General features: G+C 52.0%; 1 protein-coding gene across 3 annotated transcripts in view; it reads left to right on the top strand.

Moving 5' to 3' along the window:
• Nucleotides 1–14,876, top strand: part of ZNF423 (zinc finger protein 423) — a 362,848-nt gene that overhangs the window by 314,226 nt on the left and 33,746 nt on the right. For all 3 annotated transcript variants that reach the window (XM_004704685.3, XM_045293660.1, XM_045293659.1), the window contains 2 exons: nt 3,376–3,507; nt 5,560–5,675. In XM_004704685.3, coding sequence (XP_004704742.1) covers nt 3,376–3,507; nt 5,560–5,675 — 248 coding nt within the window. The remainder of the gene's footprint in view (nt 1–3,375; nt 3,508–5,559; nt 5,676–14,876) is intronic.

Below are 14,876 nucleotides of genomic sequence, written 5' to 3'. Positions count from 1 at the left end.
TGTGTGTGTGTGTGTGTAGAGGGTGTGTGTGTGTGTGTGTAGAGGTCTATGTAGGCTCAGGGTCTAATTAGCCCAGAACCTTAACCAGGACCCTGGTTTGGGCCACCGTGTAGCCTGCCTCCCCAGCTGCCTGGCTGTGCACAGATTTATGAACGTGGGTATCGGGTGGAGCTGTAGCTATGAATCAGTGGCGAGCGGCTGATGAATTGCTGTGGCACTCAGAAAACGGGAAGTAACTGTCAGACATGATTTCTCTGATTTCTAAGTTTCAGGAGCCTTCTTTGTCCTTGCATTGTTAGTGTATTGGATAGGGGGGAAGGGGGCTGTTGGGGGATGGCGTGCCTAATGGTTAAAGGCCTCCAACCCGGCAGAGAGCTACTAATCCACACTGCCAGCTCTCATGAGGCCTGGCTGTGGGCAGCTCTTCCGTGGATCCCAGTCCCCGCTGGGGGCTGTAGAAGGAGAAGACTTCACCTGTGCCACATCTTAGTTAATGGGATCAGAAACACTCACAGCTTATCATTAAATGAGCCCAGTAGCAGCCCATGTTGTCCAGGGAAGGGTGGGGGTGTACACTGGGAAGACCAGGGCTGGCTGCCTGGAGGTGGTGTACAGATAGAAGACATTCAGACACTTGGGCTGTTTTCCTGCCGTACTCAGCACCACTCTGAGTGTGTTACTTCAGCAGGTGATTTGACTTCCGTGAACCTGTTGCTGGTTCCGATCAACGCAGTGTTCTCAGCAAAATTGGGTTGGTATTAATGTTCAGAGATGAAAGAAGTCCTGGGGGCTCTAACCATCCCTTTGCTGCTAACCCTACTCAGTGGCTTTATGGGAGAAAGATCTGTCAATCTACTCCCGTAAAGATGACTGCCACGAACACCCCATGGGGCAGCTCGACCCTGTCACACAGGGCCACTGTGCATCTGCATCGGAATAGATCTGGCACCTAACAACAATGGTAACATACTTGTCATAAATTATTATAGCCTTTATATAGTATAGCATTCTAGCACCTTTAATATGGTTGTTCCCTTGCACATGTCCAAGAGTGTGCAGACTCTCGTAGAGCAGTGATATCAAATGTCGTGGGGGTAGCTCACTCATTCACCGAGCCCATCTTCACTGGCAGCACGGGAAAGTGGTATTTGTGTGTAGGGCGGGGGGCGGGGAGAGTGCATGTGTGCATGCGCACGTGTGTGCCTGTCAGAGGTCTCTGGGGCAGACTCCCACACTGTAGGCCATCTCTAATTAGGATCGGAGGCTCCCCAAGGGAAGTGGAGGACGTGCGTGGGCCTGTGCGGCAAGTGTACCAGGCCCACCCCGTGTCCCAAAACTTGTCAATGAATTCTTTTTTCATGAGTATAAATGGAAGCTGTGCTCCAGTCTCTGTCAGGTGCATGTGGCCTAGTTGCCAGGGCTCCAGGGGCTTGAAAAACACCCGGTAGATTCCAGCCAGTGGTCTATGTGGGACAGGCCCACTTGCACACATTTGTGTATGTGCCTCTGGGGTGTGATACCCTGGGGCATGGGGACGGCTGGACCAGGGGAGTGCCTGCTGTCCCTGCCAGCCCCTGCCAGGGCCTGGGGACCCAGGGACTCGCCAGGAGCCTCAGCCCATCTGTGTTCATGTCTTGCCACCGGCAGAGCCCCTCTGCTGCCTAATTCCTGGCTTGGAGGGTGATTCAGAGCACCTGGTGCCTTCTGTGAGGCGGATTCCCTAGGGGAGGCTGAGGGAGTGTCCACGTCCTTGACTGCCCCAGATAATATTCCAGCTAGCATCACCACGACCGGCTGAAAACACTTATGGAGTACTTGCTGTATGCCAGGGCCTGTTCTTTTGTCTTTCTAGCGATTAACCCATTGCCTTCCCACATGCACGATTGGAGGAAGTCTGTTACTGAGTGCTTTAGAAAAGGAAACGGAAGTCCAGAGAGGCTGTGTCACCTGCCAGAGATCCTTGCAGTTCCAACACTGGGGCAAACTCTCCCACGTGCACTGACCACTGGGCCGCCTGGGTTACAGCCACCATCCCGCTGCCGCTGCCCGTGTCCCTGTGCCAAGGACACAGGCTGCCCTTGTACTGAAGATGAGCTGATACTCAGGGAACTTAGCTGGGGGAGGGTCCAGATTTGAACCTAGGCTGGCTTGGGTCCATTGAGGGCCCCTACCGAGCCCCAAGCTGCCTCACCGTGGCATGATGATGGCCCTCAGTGCCTTTGTGTGAAGGTTTGAGGTCACAGGAACTCCCAAGTGGGAAGACTGAGCGCTGTTCGGATCTGCAAGCAGGAGTGAGACTTTTTTCATTGTCCACAATCCATGGGGCTGCCATCTGTTTCCAAAGGAAGAACGCATATTACTGCTTTATTGTGATGTCTTCTGGGGGGTGTCCAGCACACACACAGTAAGACCCCAAAGTGCTCCAGTGGCTGCCCTGCTCCTACCCCCACTAGGTGCCCCCCACTGCTCCCTGTCCCTTGAGGTTCTAGGCACACAGGGACATGGGGGTGCTTCTTGAAGTCCCAGCACGACCAGACCTTTGCTCTCACCCGTCTTCTCAGAGTGCTTACACTCTCGCTGCTCCTGTCCTCGTATGGTGGGTGTCGTGGTCACTTGTATTTGTTGTTTCTCTCCCCCACCACTAGGATGTAGACAGGGCATGCTCCATTTCGTTTCCAGTGGAATCCCGCCTCATAGCAAAGTGCCAGGTATCTCTTGTTAGATGCATTGGGCCACCCCCAGCTCATGCACCACACACACCACAAAATTAAAAGCCGCCTGTCCTGCATCGTTCCTGTGACCAGCCGTGGAGGAGATTGTTGTAATCCATAGGGTTTTCCTGGGATGATGTTCAGAGCTAGATGGCCAGGCCTTTCTTCCTAGTCCATCTTGTCCCGACACTCCACTGAACCTGTTCAGCATCCCAGCTACATGAGAGCCAGCACAAAGGGACTGCGGGTAGCTGTGCTTGAGGTGCAAACGTGGATCTCCTGCATGGCGTGTGAGCATTCTACCATTGTCCACAGATGTCCCTGAGTTTAGGGCTACTGGGCTGTTACTGTGCAAATAATAAATGTTTGAGGGACCTAGACGCCTCCCTCCCTACTGCGATGTGGTTGGGATTCCTCACTGTTGGCCATTGTCTGCATGACGTGTAGGAGATATGAGAGCCACTGATACCTTCACAAGTCAGATATTTGGAGTTGGCCCCCATGGGTCTAGACGCCTCCAGGGGCTACACCACTCAGAACAAAAACACGCCTTGCTGATGGGGCCCAAGGAGAGGTTGACACTGGGATGCTATTGGGGGCCTGGTGGACGCAGGCCAGGGAATTTGGGATGCAGGCTCACTGACACCTTCGGTTTCTATTGCAGAGGAAGGCATCAACCACGAGTGTAAGCTGTGTAACCAGACATTCGACTCCCCAGCCAAGCTTCTCTGCCACCTCATTGAGCACAGCTTCGAGGGTATGGGCGGCACCTTCAAGTGCCCCGTGTGCTTCACAGGTAAGGCACTGCTCCCAGGGTCAAGGGAGAGGGACAAGGAACAGAACCCGGAGACCCAGCCCTTTGATTCTTTCACTCTAGCACGCCCCCTCCCCTTCCCTTTGGGAGCCTGCGGAGGCCCAGGATCTGTGGGGATTTCTCCAGATCATTGCCTCCCTCCCTCCTCACAGAGCTGCCTCTCCATTCTCCTGCTCTCTGGCTACTCCTCTCACCCTGCACAGGAGGGCTGGAAGTCCTTTCTCTGTTCTAGTCTCAGTCTCCCTGCCATTGATTCAGCCACATTGGTCTCCAGAGCTGTCCAGCCTCTGCACATACCTCCTGGCTCCCTCCTCTGTTCTAATGTGGTTATAGTAGCCCAGCTCCCTCTCGGCTCCTGCCCAATCCAGGTTGGAGGGGGCAAGGCCAGCCCTTCCAGCGAAGTGCCTGGTCCCAACCCGTAGACTGGCTGCCCGCCCAGCGAGTGGCTGTCCTGGCCCAAGGCAAATCTCAGGGGCTCTGAGGCCCCTCTTGTTGCCCAGATGGCAGCCGGTGTGCGTGGGGGAGCTTGGCCTTCCCCTGCCTCCCTGACATCTGCTGTCTGCCTCGGCGGGAAACCCACCCTGGGGAGAGTGCCTGGCGGGAGGGGAGCTCTGAAGTGCTCACCTCCCAGACACACAGCTGCTTTGGGGGCTGCCTCCTGTGTTCACCCAGGGCCTGAACGCTGTGTGTTCCTACCACTGCGAAGCCAGAGCGGCTACCTGCTGTATGACGGGCCGGAGGAAGGGCTATGGAACCCCCTTCACATATGGTCCTGGGGTTCCTGAGAGTCCTGGAACACCCTGGTATCTCTTCCCACTCTATCTCAGGAGGCCGCACCCATCTGTTAGCATCGCACCATGGGGGCTAGCTGGGGGCCGGCACCAAGGAGCCCCAGCAGCCAGGTCTGCCAATCTAGGTCACTGACAACCAGCTCCGCCACAAGAATAGTAACGGGCATGTGTTGAGCACCTCTGAGTTCCAGACCCTGTGCTCAGCTCCTCTCATTCACATCTTGGTCCTGCCACCTGTTGGCAACAGAACTTAGATGCGTCATTTAACCCTGGTGCCTCGGGTTCCGCTTTTGTAAAGTAGGATGGCCACAGTGCCTACCTTACAGGCCTTTGCTGTCCTCAAGGTCTTCACAAGTGGAAAGCACCTGGTACGTGCTGATGGAGGTCATAAGATTGGCAGCTGACATTCATTCGTTCGTAGCTGGTACAGATGGTTCGTATACTCAGTTGCTCACTATAAGTTGGTGGTTCAAGTCCGCCCTGAGGCCCCTCTGAAGAAAAGTCTGGTGATCGTTTTCCAGAGAATTGAAACTTGAACCTTACTGCCAGAGAGTCGGTGCTGACTCATACTGACCGTATGGGACAGGGTAGAAATGTCCCTGTGAGTCTCTGAGACCGTAACTGTTGACAAAGCCCCATCTTTCTCCCACAGAGCAGCTGGTGGTTAAGAACTGGGGACTTTGCAGATTGCAACCCAGTTGAAAACTCCACGGAGCACAGTCCTACTGTGACATGCCTGGGGTTGTCACGAGTCAGAATCGACTGGATGGAAACTGGACTAATCTTACCGTCATTAGAGTAATTACATGCCAGGCCATCTTTTAAGTACTTCTTCTCTTAAATGTTAAGTATTAAACTATTTGATCTTCTTAACCACGTGGTATAGGGACCCTGGTGGCATATTGGATTACCGTTGGGCTACTCACGACAAGGTTGGCAGTTCAAACTCACTAGCCACTTTTTGGGGAGAAAGAGAGTTTATACCTAATGAGGTACATGCTTTAATGATCACCATTTTTCAGACAGAGAAACTGAACCACAGAGAGGTTAAGTAACTTAATTAATGTAGCACAGTCAGTAGTGGCAGAACTCAGCACATATGGCTCCAGAGCCTCCTCTCAAAAGTGCTCATAGTGTGCCCCATAACTCATTGTGTGCTAACTGTACCCCTGCCCAGCTACATTGGCTGGGAAGAGCTGGGCATCCTCAGCCTCTTGCCCCTGACCACCGTGTCTGTGTTCAGTCTTTGTCCAGGCCAACAAGTTGCAGCAGCACATCTTCACAGTGCACGGGCAGGAGGACAAGATCTACGACTGCTCGCAGTGCCCACAGAAGTTCTTCTTTCAGACCGAGCTGCAGGTGAGTGCCCCAGCTGCTCGCACATCCCTCTGCAAGTGTATTTGGGTGTTTGATTCCCCCTTGGCAGCGAAGGGGCTCCAAGATTAAGCCACATGGGACCCTTGTGAGTGGTCTGTAAGGTGTAGCAAAAGAACTCAAGGCACAGGCAAGAAGGCCCCAAAGCAAGTAGAATTTGATGCTCACGGGTCCTAGAGAAGGAACAATAGCAGGTTCAACTCAAGGACACACGGTGAGTGCGGGGCACTACAGATTAGCAACAAACTGCACCTTGGTTTCTGCACAGTACCTAAATTTTGCTTGAAGTCTACTTGGTCTTCATCGGTCAATGTACTATGTTTCTGTAAAGATTTCAGCCTGGGAGACCCCTTGAGGCAGTTCTATTCCGTCTTATAGGATATCCATGCATTGGGATCAGCTTGACTCGCCACAGTTATGGTCTCTGACTCTTTCTCCCAGCCGTGCCTCAGACAGGTTCCCATAATAGAAACCCTGTTGCTATGTGTTTCTGGGAGGGGCCATGCCTCAAAGTTGACAAGGAGTTGTGTGCATAAGCAGCCAGCTCCACAATGATTTGTCAGAAAAAAAGAAGCAGGAAAAAGCATAGGGAGGCTGCAAGAAAAGAGCTGTATCAGGTTCAAGGGCCGTAACACTGAAGACAATAAGAGGCCCAGAAGGCACCCAGTGGCAGAGCCAGTGGCAATATACTATGAAAGAATTCCAGCGCATGAAGTGCAGAAAAAGGAGCACCTATCTCACCTATGGCGGTTAAGGACTGCGTTCCACATAGCAACAGGATTTCTGTCATGGGAACCTGTCTGAGGCGTGGCTGGGGCACATACCCTGTGACCTGTGACAGGGCAGGCCCCACCTCACTGTGATGCCCACATAGCCAGGCCTGGGCTGATGCTAGTCATTGCCTCGAGGAGGTACAGAGGGTAGGCTGACTGACCTCTGACCGTGCAGGGCACACTCCCCTGTATTGAAGATATGCGCAGGGTCAGCCATGGGATGGAAGATGAAGAGTGATTGGGTGTGCCACCCAAGCAACCTCCTCATTTATACACTGCCTGTGCCCATTTCCTATTGCCAAGTACAGTCTCTGCCCTGCCTTACCCTACCCACCTTACCTGCTTGGCCCAGCTACCAAAATAGGCCTCAGGTCCCCTGACAAATGAGATTTTTTTTTATAGCCCAGCTCTGCAGGCTTCCTTTAAACACATTAACAAACATTTTTTAAAGGTGCCATCAAGTCAGCTCCAGGCTTTGGTGACCCATGGGTGTCGGCAGAGAACCTGTGCTCCACATGGTTTTCAAGGACGACTGATTTTTCAGAGCTAGATCCCCAGGGTTTTCTTTCTTGGAGAGACAAACCACTGACCCTTTGGTTCGTAATCAAGCGCTGAATCATTTGTGCCCCCAAGGAGGTCCTGTCCATCTACCTAAGCTGTGATTGGGCTTTCCCATCTTCTGAGTGAGCCTGCACATTGTTCTGCACACCAGAATCGAGAGGGATAAGCCTGCCTTTGGAGCTTCCTGGCCCTCAGCGTCCAGCAGTCCACCTCTTTCACACAGCTATGTTGGGGCCTGGGTGGGGCGCTTACTTCAACTCCACCCTCCAGGGCTGCACACAGATGGTAGCAAAGCCCAGAATGGTTGTTTCCTGGGTGAACCCATTCACCTTTAAGTTATATCCTCAAATCCTGAGAACTTTGGTAAATTATAGCCTTAATGAGCCACTATTTTCTGCAATTAATGATGTTAATTACAGACCATTTAAATGTGAAAGTGTTGTAGCAATGCCAAATCTATGCAAATAATGGCTTTCGTTAAGTAGCAGGAATAGCAATTTTCTGATTTTTTTTTTTTTTTTTTTTTTGAGACAAGGGATTTTTTTTTTCAGGCATTACAGTTTTCATAGCCATTATGCCGAGAAGCTCTGCTTGTATAGAAAAGACCCGTGTGCTGGTCACCTGGGATGACATTGTGAGGATTTGGGCAGGACCCTGGGAGGCAGGACCTGGCCAAAGTTTCTGCCCTTATAGAAGCCTTGACTGGCTCTCCCCACCCGGGGTCATTTGAAATCATATGCAGAGACTCAGGGCACACGCGACTCTGAGCTGAGGTTCTGGAGAAGGATTGTGTGGCGATACTGCTATAGGCGGTAGGACAGGACCACTCATGTTGTGACTAGGAGCATAAGACGGGACTAGACTTTGCTGTTCATTTGGTCACAGCATGTGTATGAAGGGCCTACTCTGTGCCAGGCACTTTAAGGAGGATTAAGAAGACAATGGTGACCAGGCAGAGAAGCATCCACAGGATCTCTGTTCCTGAGCTTCTGGTGGACCCCCTCTCGTAGTAGACAGTGGGATCGAGTGGAGTGGAGGTAAGGTGGGCACGTCTTGGTGTCTGTGGTCAGAGAGGGCCTCTTTTCAGAAGTGGCATTTGAGGTGTGGCCTGTGTGGTGAGAGGGGCCACTTACAGAGAGTGTGTGTAAGAAATCGTGAATTAACAAATGACTGGGACTGGCATGAATTGGGCCTGTGGCTGGAAATAGTTGAAGCATCAGAAGTGCAGGGAAGACAGCTTAGGAATTTGGATTTTATTCCCACCAAGAGGAGAAACTAAATGGGGGAGATGCACTACTTAATCGACACACTGACGGAGAATGTAAGAAGTTGGATCTTTGAAAGACACTGTTGGAGAGAGCAGTCACACGCCGGAAGATGTTTGCAGATTACATATCTGATAAAAGACGCCTACAGAATATATAAAGAAGTTTTCAAATTCAGTAATAAAGAGGATCAAAGAAAAAGCATTAAAGAGTGAGCAAAGATTTAAACAGACATCTCACCAAAGACAATATCCAGATGCTCAATTTCATTCATCCTTAATGAAGCTGAAAACCACAGAGTGAAGACACGACAGGCCTATTCAAGTGACTACAACCAAGTCAAAACTGAAAAGCCCAAGGATTATGAAGATGTCGAGAAACTGGACCTGACCCAGGTCACTGATGGAAATGCAGGTGGTGTGGCCACATGGCAATGTGGTGTGTGCCTTTCTTACAAAGTGAACCATAAATGTGAAATAAGACCAGCAACCCCACAACTACTTACACAATAACCTCTACATGAATGACGATAGCGGCTTCATTTGTAAGGACCCAAACCAGCGAGTCCTCTGCTCTTGGGAATGGATCAGACCTACATCCACACAGTGTCACACAGTACAAAGAACTACTGATAAGCACAGCAACATGCGTGGATCTCAACTGCCATATGCAACAAGCCAGACTCAAAAGCCTCTTTACTGTAAGGATTGATTTACCTGACATACTGGAAGAAGGCAATAATAAAGAGGAACAAAGAGACAAGTAGTTGCCAGGGACTAGAGGTGGGAGGCAAGAAATAGAGGAGATTAGAAGAGGTTTCTCTGTACTACCCCATCACATACACACACATACCGTGGCATGGAACCAGGGACTCCAGCCTGGACAAAGAGCTGATTGCTGCCCTTGGCACTTCCTGGGGGCCTTCCTGGGCCTGTTCACAAGGAGTAAATGAAGCTGGGTTTCAGCAGAGATGGAAGACCATTGTCTTCAAGCATTTTATGTTCTTTTAGATAGAGGAGGATTTTTAAAAATGCTTTGAGTGTCCCTGGACTTCTATGAGGCAGACATAAGGAATGTGGATTTTGGTCTGTGATAATCAAGACTCAGGCATCACTCTCTGGAGTTAAGTCAGCAAGAAGAGGAATTTGTTGTACGCTCTTGGGGACGACAAGAGCGTAACGTGGTATTGGATCTCCAAATACCCTGTTCCTAGGAATCAAGTGTAATTAAACCTGGGCAGCGGCACTCCTGTTTTCTCTAGAGACCGCCTAGCCCCTTCTCTGTGCTTCTTTGTGTCTTGTATTGTTCTCTCTCTTTAGCCGGAGTTGCTGGACTGTTCCATACAAAGTGGAAGGTGGCTTACTCTGGGTAAGCCATGCTCAGACACTCTGGGTATTTCAACCGAGGGGATTTAACATGTGGATTGGCAGTCAGAAGGAACATCTAGATAACCCAGAAGTGTTACAAGAATGTTTCCAAAAGTGCCTGGAAAAATTGAATTAAAATATAATGAAATTTTTCCACATACCTTTTGAAGGCCCCTTTAATTGCAGATTGCAGCTACACCTTAGGTGCTAAGATGCTAGATCCCTGGAATAAGGACTCTGATTGTTTAAGTAAAGTCAGTTGTCCACTCTTGCTCCAGTGAGCTGGACAGGGCGTGGCGTCACACAATCCAAGCCAGCAAATAGAGGGTGTTCTCTGGGGAGAGGAGCCTGGGCTGCAGAAACTCTGTCAGCTGCATTAAAAACCTTCTGGAAATAGAAAGCAGATGCTGCCTCATGGGGGAGCCCCTGTCGGTAGATGTGTGCCACTGCACGTGCACAATAAGGCACAATCTGTGTGTGAGTGGTTCTGTAATTGAATCATGGCTCCACCCCTTACCAGCTGTGAGCCTTGGTTTCTCTGTGTGTAACGTGTGCTATTGATAGTTCCTAACTTACAGTATCGAACAGCTGCCTGGCACATAGGAAGGGCATCAGAAGTGCTATCAGCCATTATGACCAACACTCATTTCTTAGACGATTGGAGGACACAGGTAGTGATTCTAAGAGATGATTTTGTGGAGTTCCCCACACTTTGGGTTTGCCATGAGTTTATGGTTTCTGTCTTGAGTTTGAACAAAGCCGGCTCCAAGTCCTTCCTCTGTGGCACTCAGCCAAGCCTCAGGGCCATGTGCACACATAGGAGTCCCACACTGGAGCAGTGGGCCCAGGTGGACCTGGCTTCGTCTCCCTCCTCTGCTGCCACTGAGTGCTGTTGCCTGGAGCCTTCTCTTTGGACTGTTTTCCTCAGCTGTGCATCTGCGCTGTGGAGGGCGGCGGGCAGGTTGGGCGGGGAGTGTGGGAGGCCCTGCAAATGTCAGGACTTGGGGCCTTGCCTTTCCAGCCTGAGGCCACAACAGATGAAGGCCTGGGGTTCTGTCGGCCCCCTGCCAGGGGTGAGCCCACCAGGACAGGGGCAGGCTCTGCCTGGCTGGCCCAACTGTCTCTGTAGGCCATGTTATCCGCAGATGCTGGGCATGGGTAGCACCTCCCTTGCCCCTTCCCAAGAGCCTCAGAGCAGCCCGCTCTTCACCATCGCTTTAACCATCTGTCCCTGGATTTGGGGTAGAGGTCGCCTTACCCTGAGAGTTCACTCCTCCCTCCCTGGCACAAGGAGACCGAGGAGAGGTAGAAATTGGGCAAGAAATAGTCCCAACATCTCAACCCCTGGGTGCCATTATGGGCCACGCCCTGCTCTAAGCATGTGCATGGGCAGCTTCAGCACAGCCCAGGGATTCTTGTCTCCATTTACAGATATGGAAGCTAGGGCTTTAGGAGACTTAACATGATTTGCCCAGGGTCATGAGCGGGTGGCAGAGCCAGAGGTTAAGCCAGATTCTCTTCACCACCAAGGCAAGCAGAAACCCTCCGAAGTTTAAATAAATTGCCATTTATATGAGCTAATAGATTTAAATGAGGCCTGCAGTACAGCTCTATAAAAAGCCTTCATTGTCAGGGGACCCAGAAACTATTTTAGTAGTTGGGCCAAGAAGGTAGCATAAGTCACAGTAACAGGGGATATAAAAAAATCTGCTCTGGGGTGAGCCCAGGTGGGAAGGCCCTGGGCCAGGTGTGCTGCTGGGCTGAGAGCCGGGGGCTGGAGGGTTCGCTGCACACCCCCCTGCTGTGGGCAGCTAGGGCAGGGGGAAGAATCCGTGCCATCGCGGAGACGGTGAGTGAACAAGAACCTCCTTGACACTTTGCGTGGCAACCTGGGGCTTGATTTTGTGATGTAACAGGGAGTAGAGGCTTGAGGTCCCCTCCTTGATAGAGCTGATGGCACCCTGGAGATAGTGTGGGTGCCAGGCCCAGCACAGGGTGCTCCTTGAGAGACTGGCTGTCTCAAGGAGGCGCTGCTCAGCTGGGAGCACTGGCGGATCTGTTCCGTTCCTGGAATCTGCACTCCCTCATTGACAGCTCAGGGGCTGCAGGAAGCATTGCTCTGAGCTGGGCCTGTGGTGGCAACGCAGTCAGCCCAGCGTTGAGCGGGCACATTTAAAGGATTAGCTCATGCTGTTTGCTTGTGTGTACCTAATCAGACCGCTTCCAGCTAAATGATCACAATTGATTAAAGACAGAACTAGGTATTCTAACAAGTAACATGGGGTGAGCCTGGCCCTGCTAGGCTAGATCCTGGGACCCAGCCAGGGGAGGGTTCTGTGGACTTAAGATGTAGCCTGAGCTCCAGTTGGGACCCTCCCTATCCAGCCCAGAGAACACTGGGTTCAAGCTTCTCTGACATCCATTATTCACTTAGCACACCTCTACTGAGCACCTACTATGTGCCGGGCATGATGGTAGGGCCAGGAGACAGATTAAAAGATGTCAACAAGACTCAGACCCCTGTTCTCACAGAGTTTACCTTCAATAAGTGTACCAGTTAAGTGATTTTAGACAGTGATGTTCTGAACATAGGAAAATACTCTGTCCTGACAGAGCGGTGGTGTGTTTGGGGTAGGGGGAGGTTAGGGAAGGACAGGAGCAAGCGATGTTGTCTAGTTAGCCACCGACTCATGGTGACTTCCTGCACTTTGGAGCACAGCGTTGCCCCTTCCTCCTCTGTCATGTCCAAGACAGTTTGCAGATTAGAACACAGTGATCCCCATAGGGTTTTCACTGGTTGATTTTCAAAAGTAAGTCACGGGGCTTTTCTTTCCCGTCTTACTCTGGAAGTCCCAGTGAAAGCAGTTCATCATAGCAACATGCAAGCCTGCACTGTCAGGTGGCTGTGCACGAGGTACATTGGTGAGGTCTCAGGAACCTGGTTTCCCACGTGGAAGGTAGGAATTCCACCACTGCCCTCCGAGAATGGTAAGGGTAAGGGGGTCAGGGGCAGTTTCTCTGAGGAAGTAGCATTTTAGACAAGGCCCAAAGCTTAAGAAGGGGTCTGCTAGGGGAGTTGTTGGGGCACCTTCCAGGAAAAGGAACAGCCAGGGCAAAGAGTCTTAAACAGTGTTCTAGGAACAGAAAACGGATAGTGGGGCTGGAGGAGGTGAGCAAGAGGGCACAGCTGCCTTCTCGTTGCATCCTTCTGGACCGTTCTGCTCCTGCCTATTCAGGGAGGTGGATGCTTCCCAGAGGCGCCAGTGCCTGCTGATCCTTCTGTTCTAACGCCTTTCTTCTGGTCCTTCGGGCCCAGCTCAGATGACCCTTTTTCTGAGAAGCCCTCCTTGATTTCCCCTCCTTTCACTTCCTTCTCTAGCCTTTTGGTCCAACCCCAATCCCATTTGCCAATATGCATCCCAAGTAGTTATGTCTACACCTGACTGCCCACGCAGAGGTGAGGTTCGGTTTTTCCTCCATTCATTTATGCACTGCCATATTGTTTGAGGGAAAGAGAACGACGGCGTTAACTAGGAAGAGAAAGAGGGAGGAGGGTCGCAGTGTGCAGGTTCTAACAAGAGCAGGTAACTGAGGAGCCGATTTCCTTGCCTCTTTGTGCTGCTGCTGTCAGCCCAGCCAGATAATTATAACTAATAATAATTAAAAACTAGAAGTGCTTTAGGCACATACTTAGCATTTGACTCTTTGGCTGAGCTTTCCGTGAGAAGCAGTGTCTTTCTCTTTCTTGATTTGACGGCAGCACTTTCTCCCCAGTCTCACCGTGGCTGGGAGAGCAGAGGACCAAGTGCACACTGGACCTGGAGGTGGGGCAGAGGGGCCCGGTGGCACCCCGCAGGGACTCCCGGGGCATAAGAGCCTTGGGCTGCATTGGAGACAGCCACCTACGAGGCCAGGAGCCCAGGGATGGACTAGGGCCGTGACTGACAACTGCCCCTCCCCAGGTTGCCCTGTTCCCTGTGCGACCTTTGTGCCTCCGGCTTCAATTTCCTCATCTGTCAAATGAGCGAAGACCTACCACAAGTTGGTAGGAAAATGAAGAGTTTGTACAGAGCCCTGCAGACTGTTGGGGAAGGCCACCGAGAGGGATTGTTTTGTGTGGCTGCCTTCCCCTTAGGGCAGAAAATCAAAGTGTTAAATGTGGCACACTCACAAGGCGGTGCTGTGTTCACAGTGCGTGGCCCACAGCCTGGCTTCCAGCCCCAGCCTCTCTATTGAAGGGCTCTCTGGACCTTGGCAAACGGAGGGTAGTGTCGGCACCTTCCCTTCCCTGCCTGGCTCAGAAGCAGGTCCTTTGAGGGCACCGTGGTCGCCTCGCCGTCATCGGTGAGCCTCAAGCTTTGTTCTTGCCTTCGCCAACTCATTATTCTTCCCAGTGGCACCAGTGGGCACTGTTGACTGGTGAGGACAAGTGTGTCACTGTGGCTGTGTGTGGCATGGCACGACATCTTGTTAGATACCTCCCGGGCACTGTCCTTCGGTCTCTCTGAGCCTTGGTTGACTGACCTGCAAAAAGGGACAAGACCTTTCCTTCCTGCCCATAGTCAAGTGTGTGGTTGTTCGGACTCCCACCCCTTGGGGTGACACCTGAACTTCTTGAGAGTTGATGTGGCAGTTTGCGGGTCTGCGTTTGGAGAAGACTTGGGGTGGGAGTGAGCCCTGCCTTGGTTTCTTGCCTGCAGGAGGCCCAGAAACCAGGCCTGAGTTTTGTGCTGCAAAGTGGGAAGAACTAGACAGCATTTACTGAGCTCCCTGCACGGCACGAGGGGCGGGGGCAACACAGGTCTCATTGGACTAAGACCTCCCAAGACCCCCATGAGTATGGCTTCCGTGCTTACGGTTTCCACGCTATAGGTAGGTAACCTGAGGCACCACGGTCACACCGCGGCGAGGCGGTTCTGGCTGTAGAGCTCCTGGCTGCTCTGGACAGCCCTGGGTGAGCAGCGATTGCCCTTGGTACCTGCAGCCAGGCGGAGGAGAGCACCTGCATCCAGGAAGTGCTGCCATGAGGCAGAAGTCTGTGCTCTGCTGTACTTGATCCCCCAAAGCATTGGGGATATGCCCACCTCAGAGAAGAAGCATGTGGAGGCCCAAGGGCGGGGATGGGGGCACTGAGGGCCAGAGGACTCCCCCTGCGCCCCACCCCACCCCTGACCCTAGACACACACACACACACACACACACACACACACACACACACAC

This window comes from Echinops telfairi, unplaced genomic scaffold, assembly GCF_000313985.2.
Source record: "Echinops telfairi isolate 266 unplaced genomic scaffold, ASM31398v2 ScPeMD7_2291;HRSCAF=2852, whole genome shotgun sequence".
In the NCBI taxonomy this organism is placed as follows: Eukaryota; Metazoa; Chordata; class Mammalia; order Afrosoricida; family Tenrecidae; genus Echinops; species Echinops telfairi.
The sequence above is the reverse complement of the archived record's forward strand: the minus strand, read 5'-3'. Positions and strand labels throughout refer to the sequence as shown.